Below are 17,237 nucleotides of genomic sequence, written 5' to 3'. Positions count from 1 at the left end.
GGAGAGGGTATATAGAGGGAGGGAGGGAGGGAGGGAGAGAGAGGGACCATGTGGGACACAGGACATGGAGAAGGGAAAGGGGGAGTGAAGGCTTGGGCGTTTTGTGTTTGGAGGCCGGGGCAGCGTGATGGCAGATATCTGCACAGCGCATGGTCATCTCAGATGGTTTATTTATCCAAGGCCTCCAGACCAGGCCTCGGACCTCCCTGAGTTTGTTAGGCTTGAAGGGGCCCCCTACAACACAACCCAATTCCTCACATTCCACATTAGCTCCCATTTCCAGCTGCCTGTTTCCCTCTACCACTCAACCCGACCCAACCCAGTCCAGGCCAACTAGACCCGGTTCCAGCAAAGCAGGAAAGAGCAGGCCTAACCAGTGAGGGGTTATAAGAACGTGCGCTCGCCTCCATTCGGGCAGATGGGTGAGGACGTGTGTTTGTATAGATATGTAGACCTGTGTATCATTTAACTGCCACAGAGCGCTGTGGTGTGGTGGTAAATGACAAGTTTACAACGGGATCTGTGATATACGTCCCACGTCAATAGATAGACCGATGCAGTCAGAGGATACATCCTGTTGATTCAAGATGAACCAAGAGATTTGAGGAGACCAGTAGAAAAGCTTGACTTCAGGACTATTTCTTTTAGACATGTAAGGCTTTAAAAATGCATCTTTATTGCTTTTTTTCTTACCAAAGTCATAGTGTTAAAATGGAATATTGCCCATTTCTGCCCTCATTTATTTATTTAGAGAATAGGAACGCTGAATAAGATGAAGATCTGAAATAAAAAGTTCAAAGAGGTAGTGATAGATAATAAGATAATGACAGAGAGTTGCACAGCCTTTTAATTTATTTAATAGCCCACCTTCTAAGAAATCTTTGATTATTTAGCCAGACTGGTGACTTATAGTCTTTACTCAGTGAACGAAATCACACTTTTGAAGTAAACACACACAAAACAATTTAGAGCTTTATCATTATTTATTTTATAATGTCTGTTAAGAATGGTTGAAGAAGTATTCGGATCCCTCACTTACATACACTTATATACCAACACAACAAAAGAAAAAGAAAATCATCAGCGTTACAAGTCCTGCATTCACAACCTTGTTTAAGTATTATCAGCTAAATGTACTAAAAGCATCAAAGTAAAAGTACTTGTCCCCTTTTATATTGTATCATTAGATGGTTAATACTGATACATCAATGTGTAATGTGCTCATTTAAACTACTTTACCTATACCTAATCTATAACGCTTTCTATTATAGAGGCTAATCATGTTTGTTATATTCTAATATTCAAAGTAATTAGTATAAAAAGCTGCTCTTCACTCAGCTGAAAAAGGGCAATATTTATTACCGAAATGTTGTGGGGTAGAAGTATAAAGTAGCAAAGTATGCGTCAAGTATAGAGATAGATAAGAATACCTCAAAATTATAGTGTATATTATACTGTACCTGCTTCATTCATAATTATTCTGATTTGATTATTGGTAGAATTATGCCTTTTTATGTATTGTTTTAGCTAGAAAAAACTGCATATCATGTTTGACACTGTTGGTTAACTCTTTATGGATGTTACTTTAAAAATGTACAGTACATTATGTTCAATTCATAAACATCATCATCTTCATCCTGACAGTCACTTTCATACAACTTTCACAACATGTTGGATATACGCTAGCTTGGCACGTAATACTTTACGTACTGGACAAACGTGTCAAATAAAGTACGTATGGTGTAGTATATCAAAAACACATTATGTAAATATAACATTGTATAAAATCTGTGAAAATAAGACAACACACAGGAAGCTTGTGCATTTTGTTTTAAACATACAGACTTTCTTGTTTTGTCTTTGTAAATTGTACATCTTTGGATTTTGGAGTGTTGGACTGCCACATTGAGCTTTGGGATGTCATTAAAGACCCAGATATTTACTGCTTATTATATATTATATATACATTTATTATATATTATAGCTATTACTACTTAGATAGTGTAAATACAATTTCAGGTGAATGACAACTGTCAGGAAGCTGATTTCATCTGCCATTGCACGACTACAGTATTTATAAATACTTCATTATCATTTACTTCCTTACTTCTTTTCCCCGATGGAGTACTACATTAATGTAAACAGTCTTGATGGACGTAATGGATTCGAATGAACGGGCACCGACTGTAGCTGTCCCAAACAGATTGAGCTCAGAGCACCGACACCTACGTTCAAATTGCTTTGCACAACTACAAATTGTTTTACAATCGCCCAAAGGGCCTCACATTAGCACCCGCCACCTGACACATGTTCTACACAGCAGCAGGTTGGTGTTTGGGCAGAGAGCGTAATCTGGTAAAGTGTTTCTTCTTCACCCCCATACTGTCATGAGTGGGGCCAAAAGGGTACTTACATTAGCAAACCACCAAGACACTCATACTCCTTAACCTATTTTTTTTTTTTCCCTCCGAGAGATTAGAAACAATCGGGTCCGAGAACCCCCTTTTCTTTCTTTCAGTCTTTCTGTCTCTCTCTTTCATTTTCAAACGTTGTTCTTAGGTTTACTGCTCTCTGAACTCGTGAAATCATGCATCGCAAGACATGGAAACTTTCCAAAAGTCTCCACTGAGATAAGGGTGTCACACTGAACCAGGCAGCTCCAAGGTGTGGTTATATTTTCTAGGGTGTAAGGAGGCCTATCAACCTACTTTTAGAAGCTTTTGGCCACAAGAGTTGAGGTTGCAGCTGTTTGCGCTAAAAAACCTACACACACACACACACACACACACACTTCTTCTCACAGCTGCCTATAACACACTGCACTGGCAGCAAAGACATGAGAGGGTAAAACAAATAGTTTGGGGTGTCAAATGTGAAGCTCCAAAAGATGGCCTAAAGTGATAAGAAAAGTGCTGAAAGACGTGTAATTCTCCCATACAACAAAAGTGAATCACGTTTCTGTTCATGTCTAAAAAGCTGAATTAAATTCTTCTTTTTTCTTTCACTGATTGGACTTTGCTGATGAAACAATAACACTGTGTGTGTGTGTGTGTGTGTGTGTGTGTGTGTGTGTGTGTGTGTGTGCTGTGCGTGCGTGCGCGCGTGCGCGCGTGCGTGCGTGGCTGTGATATCAATGGATGGCATGTGCGATTGCTTCCAACAAACAGGAGGGCCCGGCCACTGGGAATAATGTTCACAGAGCAAGTGAGGCGGGCAGGCAGCAAGCTGTGTGTGCGCGAGTGCGCGCACGCGCGCGTGTGGGCGGTGCGTGGGTGCGTGCGCGGCTGTGCAGAGTTTATTGAAAGAGTTCCTCTCTCCCTACCCCTCCTCCTCCTCCCCCGCCCTCCTCCCCTCCCTCCCTCCCTCCAGCCCAGGCAGCAGCAGCCTGGGTGGTCCCCCTCTCTCTCCACTTTGGTGAGCTGTTGCTTAGCAGCTAATAATAGGCGATGTTTGCAAAGTAATTTGCCTCTTCCTTGGCCAATGGGAGCCGGAGCACTTTTCCATCAAACCTCCCTTTTCAGGATTTGCCGAGAGGCGAACTTCTCCAAATGTTACCGCTACGGGATCGGAGTTAGACTTGACACGGACGGCTCAGACCGAGGCTACTACTACTATACTACTACTACTACTACTACTACTCCTAGCAACTACAACTACTACTACTCCTCTCTGAGACCTCGTTTCATAAACCATCGGGACGAATGAAGACTGAAGGATTCATACGGATTTCGGCGCATAATGTTGGGATGGAGTTTCGAGACTTGTTTGGCTCCAAGGAAGACTAGAAAACGTCTCTCTAATTTGTCTCCGGCGGTGCTGGATGCGCTCCTCTTCTATGTTGGATTATTGTCGTTTTTTCTGAACTCGCACCGATTCTCTGTCGCTTCGCTCTGCGCACCGTTCACCCTCTTTGGACTATGGCCTCGGATGGCGGGGTCCCAGGGGCCGGCGTCTATGGAGATTTACCCCCGAGTTATACGCGCTCCCAGCAGCCTGCGAACCCAGACGTACTCCGGAGACCCAGCTACTGCCACGCTGCTTTCGCACTTAAACAGATCTCAAAGGTGACACAATGCTCGCAGTATAGTGTGGGCTGACTATGAAGGCAGCTTTCATTCAGTCGGCAAATATGAATGAAAAGTCTTCAAAGGCAGCTTTTGATTTAGCTGTGATCTGAGTCGTGAGTTGAGGGCGCATGAGGGAATGTAGGGTAGGCTGAAGAAGCAGCTCCCAAACCGGGGTCCGGAGGACCGGCAGAGCTCCCCCGAGGGAGACGACAGGGAAACCGGGAGTCTTTCAGTTTAACTATTAATCATTTGGCGAAGAAAAAAATAAGTTATAGAAATGGTCATCAGGAGGGTAAAATGTAGGCGAGACAACAGAAATGTTATGCTTAATGCAACAAAACCTGTTAAGATGTCCGAGCTCGCATGACACTTTGGGAACACTGTTGAGTAGAGTGTTTTTTATTTATTTATTTGGCAGCTTGTTAACTATGCTGTTTGTTTGAATGGACACCAGACTCCCATTCATTTATGTTGCTAAAGCCAACGGGAGGGAGTGAGTGAGGGGTTTGTTCCCATATCCCAGTCGTGTTGTGCGTGTTTTTGGCATTGTGCAGGCAGCCGAGAGCGCACTGGCCCGGGGTCTGTTTGGAAATGTGGTGGGTCCTGTAAAGGAATTCACTGATTGAGTTTGATCTGACAAAGCATCTTTGGACCGCCCGGATGCTTGGACGTGTTTCAGCACTGCTGAGAGAAACCACAACACCAGTGCAATGTCGTCTGCAGAAGTGACATTTGTAGCACAGGAACTGAATGTTTAGCCCTAAAGTCGAGATTCTAACAGATATTTTACAAATTAGAGGGGGAAAAAAACTGTAGATTACTGCGGCGAAGTAGATGTCAGCTGGAGCTCATTCTGTTAGTATTAGTTTAGACTCGTGCAAAAAAGTGATTGAGCGAGGCTTCCACTATACCCACATATTGGAGAATGGAAACCAATATTCTGTTCAACGGCAGTACACATATGGTGATAGCTTTGTATTACATTCTCACTAAAGACCAGATTCATAGAAGGTGTCCCATATAATCCATTAAGTTCCGGGTTTGTTCTGTATTGATGAAAACTGTGTTTTTAAAGCTCTTTTTCATTGCTGTTTCTCTTCACTCTGTGCGTTTAAACTATTGAGACTTATCATTAGATAGATAGATAGATAGATTATTCATCCAGAGGGACATTTTAGGCAGCCAGTAGCTTAGACAACCATAACACAACAAACACATACACACATATATCTCACATACATAAAAATCACTCACAGAAATGTGCAGAGTTAAAGGTGCTAAGGTAGACTAGTCCTAGACAGACTTGACGTTAGTGCAAATCATTGCCACAACTGTGCAGATTAAATCATCTCACATGTGGGGTGCTGGGTCTGGACTGAGTTCAAGCAATAGACATAAGGTTTTAGCAGGAATCTGACAGCACACGCTATTGGTAGGACAGCACCGGCATCAAATCTGTGGTCAGCTAGTTAGCACCTTGACACCATGTTATACAAAGTGTCACCTTAAATTCCACAGAAAGACTCTCTGAATACAGATGCATGTGTTTTCCAGTGTCTTGGATGTAAGTTGTCATTATGCTTCAGATATTTGTCACACATTGAAACACATATAGAGATACACTATAAACTATAAAACCTGCCTTTGTGGAGAGTTGTGCGATGATGAATTATTTATGTGTGGCAACACAGTGATGTTAACTCTGTCCTTTTCTCGCCCTCCCTCCTGCTTTCGAACTAGGGGAAGGCGGTAGGTCAGAAAGCTCCTCTGTGGATCCGGGCGAGGTTCCAGGCCCTCCTGTTCTCTCTGGGCTGCCACATCCAGAGGCACTGTGGGAAGGTCCTCTTTATTGGACTCTTAGTATTCGGGGCTCTGTCTGTGGGACTCCGAGTCGCAGCCATCGAAACGGACATCGAACAGCTATGGGTGGAAGGTGAGTTTGAGAGATTTCCATCGGTCCTTTGAGCAATGTTCTTATGACGCAGTAGACTGTGGTGTCGTTGCTGTTTCTCACACAAATACTACATCACTTCTCCTTCGGGTGGCATCATTCTGTGCGTTTCAGTTTTAGGTGTCATGGTTGGATTTATGGGACTGATGAAGAGTCAGCTGAGGCTCGTTTTCCCCCCACTGGGTTTAAATGGAGGTTGAATGACAACAGTGGCTGGTGGGAGATCCAGGGTGGCCATGATTAGTCATCTCAGTGCCATGGGAGGGTTGTTCAGTGACTGATAGACTTACTGCTTTAGAGTCCAAAATCAAGGAATAAGATAAGGAGGAGCTGGTTTCAAGTTGTTTTTATGTTTCTTTGTATGTGAATTAGAATGATCAAATCCGTCATCGTTGTATAGAAGGAATGCTTGAACCAAATAGCTTGTCGATTTTGCATAGTAGTCCATGTCTCTGTTTCCTGCGTGTTGTGGATGGGGAATATAGTGTATGTTGTATTCGACAGTGTTCTCAGTGTTGTTCGCTCATGTCTGTTCATGTCTTAAAAAGTCACACTTTACTTAAGAACACACGATTGCATTACTTGTATATAACAATAGTCTATCTCCCCCTTCTGTCATACAGACGCGGACTATCTGTCACTTGTCCGTGAGACATAACTGTGTTTGGGATTCTATGCTGACTCACAAAACTTTAGATTTGACAGTGCTCTCTTCTCCACTCTTTCTGTGCATTTTTAGATTCAGGTTATCTGTACATTTTCAGGGGTAGATGCAGCTTTATTTGGTTTTTCGCACTGGCCAAATTCCTTTTAAACCCCCAGGCTTTCAGTGCCGGGGCTGATCCCCGCAGCAGATGGACTGTGTGAATGGTTAGCCATCTTTGAGGGCTCTGACCCCTCCCCCCCTCGGCTCCCTGTGTGGTCTCTAACTATTCTTGGATTCCATTCAACAAGAGGCAAGCAGGCAGGCAGGCAAGCAGGCACCACCTCCCTAAAACCCCCTCCCTCCTCCTCGCAAGAAGAAAAAAATATAAGTGAATGCAGCTGAAGTTTACCCACCTGTTTTGCACACTCTAAAAGCGCTACAGCAGTTGGTGAATATAAACAGACTGTATGGGGTTGTTTAAGCCCACCATGTCACTAGTGGATGGGGACAGACGGCTCCCACAGGAGCTGTGTGGAGGTGTTTGAGAAATCACACGCTGCTGGTGTCAGGAGAAATGGTTTGAGGCTGTGCGCTTCACTTACACAGGAATTTAAATAAGTTCCTGTATCAGGCACAATTAGAAAAAAAAAACAATCTTGTGTAAATGTAGTCACTGAAATCATTAGCTCTATGCTACAAAAGCCTGGATTTGCAACAAAAGCAGGAGTTTGCATTTCCACAGTCTCTTTTTTTCCCCTTTGGTTTCATTTTGGTTAGTGTAAAGCTTCAGGATTACTTCTTGAGCTAATTGGCAGATCCATCTCTTAAAGGAGATGTTTAGATGTTTGTGTGCCAGTTGTTTTGCTGTGGGATTGAGAGAGTTGAACTGGGGGGGTAGGGGGGGGGGGTGCTGAAAAGGAATGCTGTGCCTTTAAGAGGCCGTGGCCATGTTTCTAAAGTTTCTGCCTGCCTTGTTTCCACCAATAGCCCATTGACAAAGCTGCTAGGGCCTCAATGGAGAGTAAAGTGGTTCGGTAACAAGGAGAGGTTAGCTCGCTCTCTCTCTCTCTCTCTCTCTCTCTCTCTCTCTCTCTCTCTCTCTCGCTCTCTCGCTCTCTAGCTCTCTCTCCCTAATAAGACAGCTGATTTCATATTAAGGGTATCTTTTTTCTACATTAGTTTTTAATTTTTATTGTACGGTTTCTGTGCATATTTCTTAACTTTTCTTTGCAGCATAAACAAAGAAATTGCAGCATAAACAAAGCTTTCCCACTTGTATCCTCATATGTTCAGACTAAACTAGCTGTGAACTGACACTGTATGTGTTAACATTGCCATGGTGGGAGCTTTGTGTGTGTGTGTGTGTGTGTGTGTGTGTGCGTGTGTGTGTGTGTGTGTGTGGTGTGTGTGTGTGTGTGTGTGTGTGTGTGTGTGTGTGTGTGTGTGAATGTGTAAGGGGCATATGCTTTCCATCATATTTTCATACTAGAGGCCGCCCCCGCACTACTCACGCATAGGACACAAACACACACACTTGTCATCTTGGCCACCTTTGGTGTGCACACCCCTGGCCAGCCGTCTGTCTGCCTGCCAGAATTTCCTGACTGCGTGCCCGTCTGTCTGCCTATGCTTTGTGTGTATGGCTGTTTACATTTCTACCTGTCTGTCTGCCTGCTCTGTGAAGTCAGGCCACCAGGGCTTTTTTAATTGCTTCCTCCCCTCCTACTTCAAAACAGTGTGAAGCAGAGCACAGCAGTGGAGTCTGTCTAGAGAGAGTAGACAGGGAGGTCGGTAAAGTTAGTGTCTCTGCTGTGTGTACCTGCGCTGCACAGCAAATATACCTCCACTGTATACAGTCTTTATTTCCTATCATTTCTGTTTGCCCTAAGGATACTCATTTAGCATTTTCAGGGGGAAAGGGGGTGGTGGGGCATGCAACAAAAGCATAAAAGGGTTAATCATGTCTTCAGTCCTCACACCTGTATAGGTAAGAGTAAAAACCCCAGTATCAGGGTGTTTAGTCTGACAGTGGGATTAAGGACTGTTTCTGGCTTACTGCTCAGTGACTGAGACAGACATCCCCTATCCAAAAACCTTCATTTATTAAAACATTGTATCACAGAGTAGCGTATTTCTTTAAGAAGTGTCTGTAGACCTGAAGACAATACTACATTAATGGACACCATGTGAAGATGTTTTCATTATTTCTTCAGCATCATATTTGATTAAAAAGTTACATTACATTACATCACATTACATTATCTGTTATTTCTCATTAAATGAAGCTTTGCATTATCCTATATGATTTATATTTATTATACAGCCCTCCCACCTTTGAGAGAGGGAAAGTTGGTGTGAGCTGAGTAACGTATGACCCAGTCTGGGTGTTGTGTTGTCCACAAGCAGAAAGGAGAGCAAGAGATCGTAAAAAGAGGTGCAGGAAGAAGAGAAGGATGAGAGCAGACATTGGGGGGTTGGGGCAGGAACAGGGAGGAAGGTTTACAGCTAGCTGACACCTTTTTTTTGTCGTTTTTCTTTTTTTTTTGCCTTCCCTTGTCTTACTTGAACAAACATGAAGTGTGAGACTGTCTGAGGCATGTTGTTCTTCCACCATAAAGGACTGCGAGAGTTTGAGTTTGTAAAAGAGACGAGTTGCTTGCTCAAGCTTTAATTTTTTACTAAAATCTGATTTAATTTTGCCATGTGTATAATTGTTTTAAGTCTTGCATGGTAAGACTTTTCAGCTCCGATTATTCGTCTTTTACAAAGGCCCATTTGAAAAGCTTGTTTGGGAAAAGAGAGGAAAGAAATGGCCTCATGGCCCCATTAACTAAACTCATCCTTCTTGGCAAAGTTTGGGTGAGGCATGACAGACATGTACACAGACTCAAGCTGTCCAAATATGAGTGCAGTGAGACAGGACCTATCCGGATAGAAGGCGCACCACATGTCCCATAAAGAGGCCATGTAGAAAGAGGATAGGAAACGGGGAGGCAAAGACCATACACAGTCCACATTGCATGAATGCATAGAGACCGAAGTGCTGGCTTAGCCAGCTATCAATGAATCAGACCGAGAAACAGATTGATTAAAAGAGAGCCTGGGTGAGAGAAAAGACGTCTGAGTTTGCGTAAACGAGCGAATGCACACGTGGGCAATTTGGTGTTTGGAGCAGTTTTTCTAAACAAACCTCAGAGCGGCACAGCAGGTAAATGCTATAATTCATCGGAGCGCACACAGCGCCCCAGTTCAGACAGAGAAAGGGAGCTCTATGAGGCATTATTGGAGGTGAATAGCGCACGGTGGTGCCCCAGCTAGATAAATAAACTCCCAGCGCTCAGGGCCCGGGACCTCACTGGTAGAGAGAACAAACAAGACCAGAGTCAACCTGGGTCACTTCTAAATGTTTATTTCACCCCCCCCCCCCCCCCTTCCCGCCGTCCTTCAATCCAGGTCTCCCTCGTTCCATCCCCGTTTTCAGCATCCCCCCCCCCCCCCCCCCCCCCCCCCCCCACACACACACACACACCCTCTTTAACAGTCAGACCAAGACCACCCTCCAACAAATAAACACACATTGAGGAGCTATAGATACATATTACAGACACATGGTCTTCATGACACAGAAACACACACTGCTCCTACCTGTCTTTTTGAAGCAGCAATTTAGAAACAAAAGTATTCATCATGTGGCCTACAATCACCGTGGTAATTTCAAACATATCTTTATACTGTTTTTTTGGTGCCAACACTTTTTTAAAAAGGACACCGGACTGTCAGTCGTTGCAACATTGAATGCAAAGTACGGAGAAAGGGTGCAGTGCAATTGAAAATGGGATAATGAAAACTCAATCAATATAGTGTGGCACCCTTTCTTTCCTAGCTGAAGAGCAACCTTTGTCTTTGGTCTGCGCGAACTAAAGTGGCACCAGTCACCCTTGAGTTTGCACCATTTTGCCTCTGTCTTTACATCATGCACGTATAAAAAGTAAAGGGAGAGGGAGAAAGGCTGAACATTTTCTTGGTACTTGGGAGGGAAAAAAGAAATGGTTCTTGGGCTCAATAAATTCATTTCTCGTCTGAATGAGACCAGCAACGTGGAAAAATTTTGCCTTTCAGGCAGGGATGAATGTATGTTTCAACCACACATTAAGCAGTATTAGCGGTCAGTGGAGTGTCTAATGTGACTATTTTTCACAGTGGCCAACTCTGCCCATGATTAGCATAATTAGCAGAGGCAAGCCTATACATATGGAAATAGAAAGTGCCTAAATGCCAACCCTGGTGGAAATTTATGTGTGGTGGCTAACACCACTGGCACATCTGAATAGAATGTAAGTGAAACTGATTTTTCCTGTTTTTTTTCGCTGTTTTGTACTGTTTTTAAGGTGTGATCTCAGGGTGTTTTTTTCATGATGGTGGAAGCTGCAGGATTTAAACACATTGAAACTGATCAGTTTTTTATTTTTCGTGTTCACACATTAATTAGGATTTTCTCCTACTCAACAAACCCAACTGTCTCTGACGATTAATGAACAGATAGGCAAGCGCGTGCATGTGAAGACAAAAACACACACACACTGTATTTCTATAGGTAAGATACCAAAGTGCCAGCTTCTCTTTCTTGCCCCCAGCCTCACCCTCCCACCGCCGACTCTGGCATTGTTTTACAGGCTGGGAAAGTTTTGGTCCATTTGCTTTATTTTATTCTGCTGTTTGTTGGGAAACATCTGAAAGAAATTGAAGGGTTGAATGACAAAAGGAGGTCTGCATTCAGTCTGCACTGCTGCTGCACTGAAGGACTGTATGGAGGAACGGCCCATCTGCTGGGGGCAGCCTGGTTTAGGCGGTGCCCTGGCTAGGGAATGCCATAGGGCAGCCTGGGCCGAGGACCCAAAGTGAAGCACAGTCCTCATTCTGGTAGGTTCACATGTGACAAAAGGAGGTTTTTCTTGTGATGCTGGGTGCCAGGCCAGGAGAATAAGTTTCTCATTTGGCTCTTTTGCTGAAAATCAAAAGAAATAAAGGACCTCTATTGGAGGACATTGTGAAAAAAAGGAACGGTTAAAAGAAAAAGTAAATGATGAATAGAAGATGGCAGCCAATGGATAGCTTTATGTCTTTTTTTCATTCTGTTGCTACTCTGTGGAGGCCAGTGGCTGTTCATTACTCATTACTTCACATGTTGCTACGCCGTGTAAATCCGGAAAGGGTAACTTCCAATGCACTTTGTAGCAGGTAAAAGCATACATGTCACTTTCAGCCCTCTTCGTCTCGGGTCTTCCTCCATAGCAGCGTGGGGCCTTTCAGAGGCCCCCTAATCCAGCTAATCTACCACACTGAACTTTGAAGGTGGCCTGGTCTGACCTAGCATGGCCTGGAACTGGGACTAGGCCTGTAAGCCATGAAGACAACATAGAATAGAATAGAATAGAATAGAATAAATTTGAAGCACAGCTTTTTAAAGATGGCCCTGCCTCTGCCCTAGAAGCCAGATGTGAGAAGCCACACGTATTTCACAGAGTAAGGGGATTCTGTGTGTTCGCCTTTAGAGGATCAGGTGAAGAGGAAATGACAGGGTCCAGTGTTTGAACAAGTGTACACACACACACACACACACACACACACACACACACGCACACACACACACACACACACACACACACACACACACACAGAGGCACATGTACACACATTCATACAAATATTACATTTGTACACACAGCCATGAAACCATGTCAAGGCTTGTTGTGACATTTTTCATTTGCTTTTCACTTTCCCAAAGGCGTAGCTGTTGTGAAATTGCTTTTCGTGGTAAAGCTAGTAAATTAATTCAGATGTTGCATACAGCAAAGTTGAGTTTTTTTGCTAAAATGTGTAAGATTTCTCAAAAACATCCAATGAGAGAACTGTGGAAGTGATTTAGAAGGAGTTGTGATCATTTTATGATTCCGTTTTTGTTACTTTTTTCATTTTTGATCATGTTCCCAAACAAGGACTAATATTTTATGTTACAAAAATTGCTAATGTGCTAAAATTACCAGCCACTGGGGTCTTGAAACCCTGGGTTTCCACAGTCAAAGGCGCTTTCTTCCCAGGGTGGGAAATGTTTCGGGAACTGTCTCTTTAAGGCTGTGTGGAGCGCAGGCTGAGTGCAAGGAGAGGGTAGGGGGGGATTGAAAAAGAGTGAGAATGAAGTAGAAAACGAGAAAGAGGGAGTAAAGGAGAAGAGAACCCAGGACATGGAAAGAAAGACAGATAAGAAAAGAAAGGACAAGGTTCCCTCTTGAGTGAGCGGTGAGCTGAACTGAGCGGAGTAGCTGCAAAGCGGAGAGTTGGGTGGTTGGGGCCGGACCAGGGGTTGAGGAGAGAAGGCGAGAAAGAGAGAGAGAGAAGAGAGAGGACTGACTGGCTGCCTGGGTGGTCCAGATGGGAGGAACGAGACACAAATAGCTATAATTTACTTCAGGAGGCCTGTAATTACAGAGCCAGAGTCTCTCCGAGCCACCCAGTTCCTGTTGGGATCAAAACCCCACACTGCAGAGGTTAACATACGAAATGTCAAAAAAGGTTTAACAGATGTCAAAGAGGTCCACGAACGGAAAGGGTTCCATTTTGTAGTAGCCTTTTTTGATTGGAAATCTGTGTGGCAAGGAAACTGGGTGGAGTTGGGCACAACTGTACCTCTGAGCACCGTTTTTACACCAAGTCAGATTCTTCGTACATGCACTTGACAGTGTGAAAATGGTTAAATAAAAGTCAAACAAACATCTTTATTTTCTCAACTACAAAGGTCTTGAGGACATTATTATTTTGGTTGTTGCGGCTCCCTTGGAATAAAAAGCTTTATAAAAAATGCTCAACTTTAACATTTTTGTACAACCAGATGTGCAAAGGATCCATCCAGCGAGAACATTTCGAGGTTTTCTTTTTCTTTTTGGGATGCACTGAGCCAGACACTCCAAAAAACTAAGAGACCCCTGACTGCAAAACGAGGTGACCTAATATTCTGAAGCCCCTGTGTAGGTAATTAAAACCTTGAAAGCAAAGAAATATTGGACGGTGTCTCTAAGGCCCAGAGTTCTAACCTGATCTCACACTTTTGCGGCGTAGGCTGAATAGTTTGTTTTTTCTTTTCTCCCCATCAATTATAGGAGCCTGCTCCAGGCCGGGGGGAGGTGCAGCGAGCATGAGGGGTAGAGAGAAAGAAAGAAAGAAAGAAAGAAAGAAAGAAAGAAAGATGGAGACCGACAGAGAGAAAGACAGAGGCAGGAGCTATAGAGTATAAAGAGTATGAGAGGAATAGATGCAGTCAGGATTGAGTGCAGCGTAGGGAAAGTGAGTAAAAGAGTGACGAGAGTTAGGCTTAAGAAGGAGGTAGCCCTTGTTTCCAAACTCCCCCCTTTCCCTCCCTCTCTTTCTCTCTCTGGGTTGTCATGTAGTGGGACAGCGAGAGGGGCAGACGGGCCCTCTGTGATCCAGCGCGGCATGTTTCATGTCCACTTGGCACAGGCACAGATCCCCCCGGCTGGCAAACTCTTTTCAGGGCAACCTCCTGTAATTAGGGGGCTGGAGTCTACCGCACAGCACAACATAGCTCTCTCTCTCTCTCTCGCTGTTATTTTTTCATCCTTTTTCTATCTGTTTTCTTTGTTCATCACCACCTCTGATATCTAATATCTCTCTATCTCTATGAATCTATTTCCTATTCTCCTTGTATCTCCAAGTTCTTTGATGTCTTTTACACCCAACTTTTGGTTTGCCATATAATGACAACCACTTGCTGTCCCTCTTAACCAACTCTTCTCTTCTCATTATGATCTTTTATCATGACTAAATCAATATCTGCTGCCCTGAGCAGAGTGGCAGAGGGTTTTGGGGCATCAGAGCATTGGTTTTTCATATTAATAGGGCACATCTGTTTTGCAGAAGGAGCCAATGAGAAGCTGTATTACTCATTTCTCTTGGCCAGACGCTGGCTTGTGTGAAGTGCCTTCAAAACCAACACTGGCAAGGGCCAAGGGCGTTGGTCGATATATGTGTGTGTTCTTGTGTAAGTGTGCAACACACTTTGTTATAGGATCCAAATGTGTGTGTGGGCATGTGTGTCTTTGTATGAGCGTCAGAAATTCTGTGCTAATGTATGACTAATATACAGTATCTATCTATCTATCTATCTATCTATCTATCTATCTATCTATCTATCTATCTATCTATCTATCTATCTATCTCGGTATTCATGTGTCCTTTATTCTTTGTTTTCTAGCTGGTAGTCGAGTGAGCACGGAGCTTCGCTACACCAAGGAGAAGCAGGGAGAGGAGTCAGTATTTACCTCACAGATGCTTATCCAGACCCCCAAAGAAGAGGGCACCAATATTCTTACCCAGGAGGCTTTGCTGGTTCACATGGAAGCCGCTCTGTCTGCCAGCAAGGTCCAGGTGTCACTGTTTGGAAAGTAAGTGGAGCACAGACATGTTTGGTGAAAAAGTTTGTAGTCGACAATAAAGTAGTTGTATATTAAGCGTTGTTTTCTCTCTTGTAGGTCGTGGGATCTTAACAAAATATGCTATAAATCAGGAGTTCCTATCATAGAAAATGTCATGATTGAAAGGGTAAGTTCAAAAGAAATTGATCTGTTATTCCTACATTTACATATTTTCCATGGTTTGAAATCTTTAATCGTGCTTCCTTTCTATTTCCTGATCCCAGATGATTGACAAGCTATTCCCCTGTATGATAATCACCCCATTGGACTGTTTTTGGGAAGGGGCCAAACTACAGGGAGGCTCCGCCTATTTACCGTAAGTCTTGGAATATTTGACCCAACTTACATTTTCTTTTTGCATATTAAAACATTGAATTGAAAGTCTTGGCTCTCCCTTTGCTGTCATTGCTTCCATCTGACTTGCGTTGCAGACTAGAGCTTTTGGAGGGGTCCGTAACTTTTAACACATGCTCGATGGAGACATACAGTTGGGCTTTCAGTATTCTGTCAGTGGGTGCTGTGACTGACAGCGGCGGTCAGTAATAGAGTTCTTTTAGGGCCCAGAGAGGGACTGGAGGGGGGTGTCCTGACAGAGAAATTCAAAGAGTGAAAGTGAGGGAGAGATGCAGCAAGGGAGGGATGGAGAGAGAGAGAGAGAGAGAGAGAGGAGGATGGCTGCAACAGCAACTGGGTGGTGGGTTGGTAGAACGGAGGGCGGGAGGCGGCGGTGGTGGTGGCAGGGGAGCCCTTTGGGTCAGACAATGGTAAGCATTCTTTCAGTTTACGAGTGAGTGTCCATCAGTGCAGAGGCCCCGGAGGAGGGAGGGGGGCCGGCTTTGTCAGCTCACGGCTAACACTCGGCATTCTCATGGTAATGCCCCGGGCTCCCAGCTCCCGAGTTGTCCAACAAATAAAATGGGCAGTATTCATGCCTCAAGTCCCTCGAGAAAGACAGAGAGAGGCTACAAGACGGTTAACAGTGGAGTCTGGGCGTATTTGGCCATTTGCGGATTCAGGTTTTTTTCTCTTCTCCTTTTTTCAGGACAAAGTTCTCTTGAGAAATTAAGTCACTGAAAGAGAGCTTTTTTTGGTCGTCAGGATTGATATTTCAATTGAGTCCTTAGTTTACAAAAGATAGTTTAGATCGTAGCAGATGTTCCTTTGCAAAACAAATTATTTGTTTATATTTCTGTCTCAAGCTGACAGCGGCATGTTGCATGACAAGCCAGCACATACAGAAACAAACACAAGTTTCCCATCCTCAGCATCTCCCGGTTGGTTTATGTGAGCCACAGAGAGGGAGAAGGGGGTCTTTGATGATTCACACGTCTTCCAAGGATTCCTGTAAATCACACAGTGTTCGGCATCTGTTGTTATTTATTAATCGTTTTCTTTACTCGTTTTTCAAGTGGAGTTGAAGGGAACTTGTGGTGCGCTGAGGCCCGTGTCCCCCTCAGCTTCTGCTTCACTTCAGCTCTGGTTTTAAATGCAAAAAAGAAGGGTGAGATGGAGAGAGAGAAAGGGGAAAAGGGATAGAGGCAGATTGGGAAAAAGAGTGAGGAATAGTGAGTGTGTGCGAGAGAGAGAGAGAGAGAGAAAACTTGAGAGAACAAAGAGCAGCAATCTATGAAAAAACAAAAGGGCCCAAGCCCAGTTCAGTCAAGCAAAAACTAGCTGATAAAGGAGTGTGTCTTTGCGAACAGCAGCAAAAGGGACCCTGGTATGTGGGAATAGGAGAGGAGCTCTCTTCATGAGCCATTGGAGGGAGATTGGCCCCAGAGTTGAGATACTTTAGGATTCTTTTATTTCCATTTCTTTATGTGTCTTCTTTCTTACTTTGTCTCACTGCAGAAAATGCCCATCTTAAGTGTTTTCTTGCACTGAATCACAAAATCTGTCCAATAATGTAGCATATTATGTACTTTTTTGCTTATGTAATTTTAAGTTCAAGCAATCACTACTGTTAAAGTGGATTGATTCATTTTCTGAAGGATAAATATAACGAAAAAAACACACATTTTTCAATGCACTAGTAGGATATTTAGCTTTAAATTGATGCTAATTTATTGGTCAAGACTTTAGATAGA

At 43.7% G+C, this 17,237-nt stretch overlaps 1 protein-coding gene across 1 annotated transcript in view; it reads left to right on the top strand.

Annotated features, from left to right (window-relative positions):
- Window positions 1-3,411: 3,411 nt before the first annotated feature.
- Window positions 3,412-17,237, top strand: part of ptch2 (patched 2) — a 28,945-nt gene continuing 15,119 nt past the window's right edge. The window contains exons 1-5 of the mRNA XM_032531837.1: window positions 3,412-4,064; window positions 5,808-6,000; window positions 14,931-15,120; window positions 15,208-15,277; window positions 15,375-15,466. Coding sequence (XP_032387728.1) covers window positions 3,918-4,064; window positions 5,808-6,000; window positions 14,931-15,120; window positions 15,208-15,277; window positions 15,375-15,466 — 692 coding nt within the window. The 5' untranslated portion in view covers window positions 3,412-3,917. The remainder of the gene's footprint in view (window positions 4,065-5,807; window positions 6,001-14,930; window positions 15,121-15,207; window positions 15,278-15,374; window positions 15,467-17,237) is intronic.

Source organism: Etheostoma spectabile, chromosome 12 (assembly GCF_008692095.1).
Source record: "Etheostoma spectabile isolate EspeVRDwgs_2016 chromosome 12, UIUC_Espe_1.0, whole genome shotgun sequence".
In the NCBI taxonomy this organism is placed as follows: domain Eukaryota; kingdom Metazoa; phylum Chordata; class Actinopteri; order Perciformes; family Percidae; genus Etheostoma; species Etheostoma spectabile.
The sequence above is the reverse complement of the archived record's forward strand: the minus strand, read 5'-3'. Positions and strand labels throughout refer to the sequence as shown.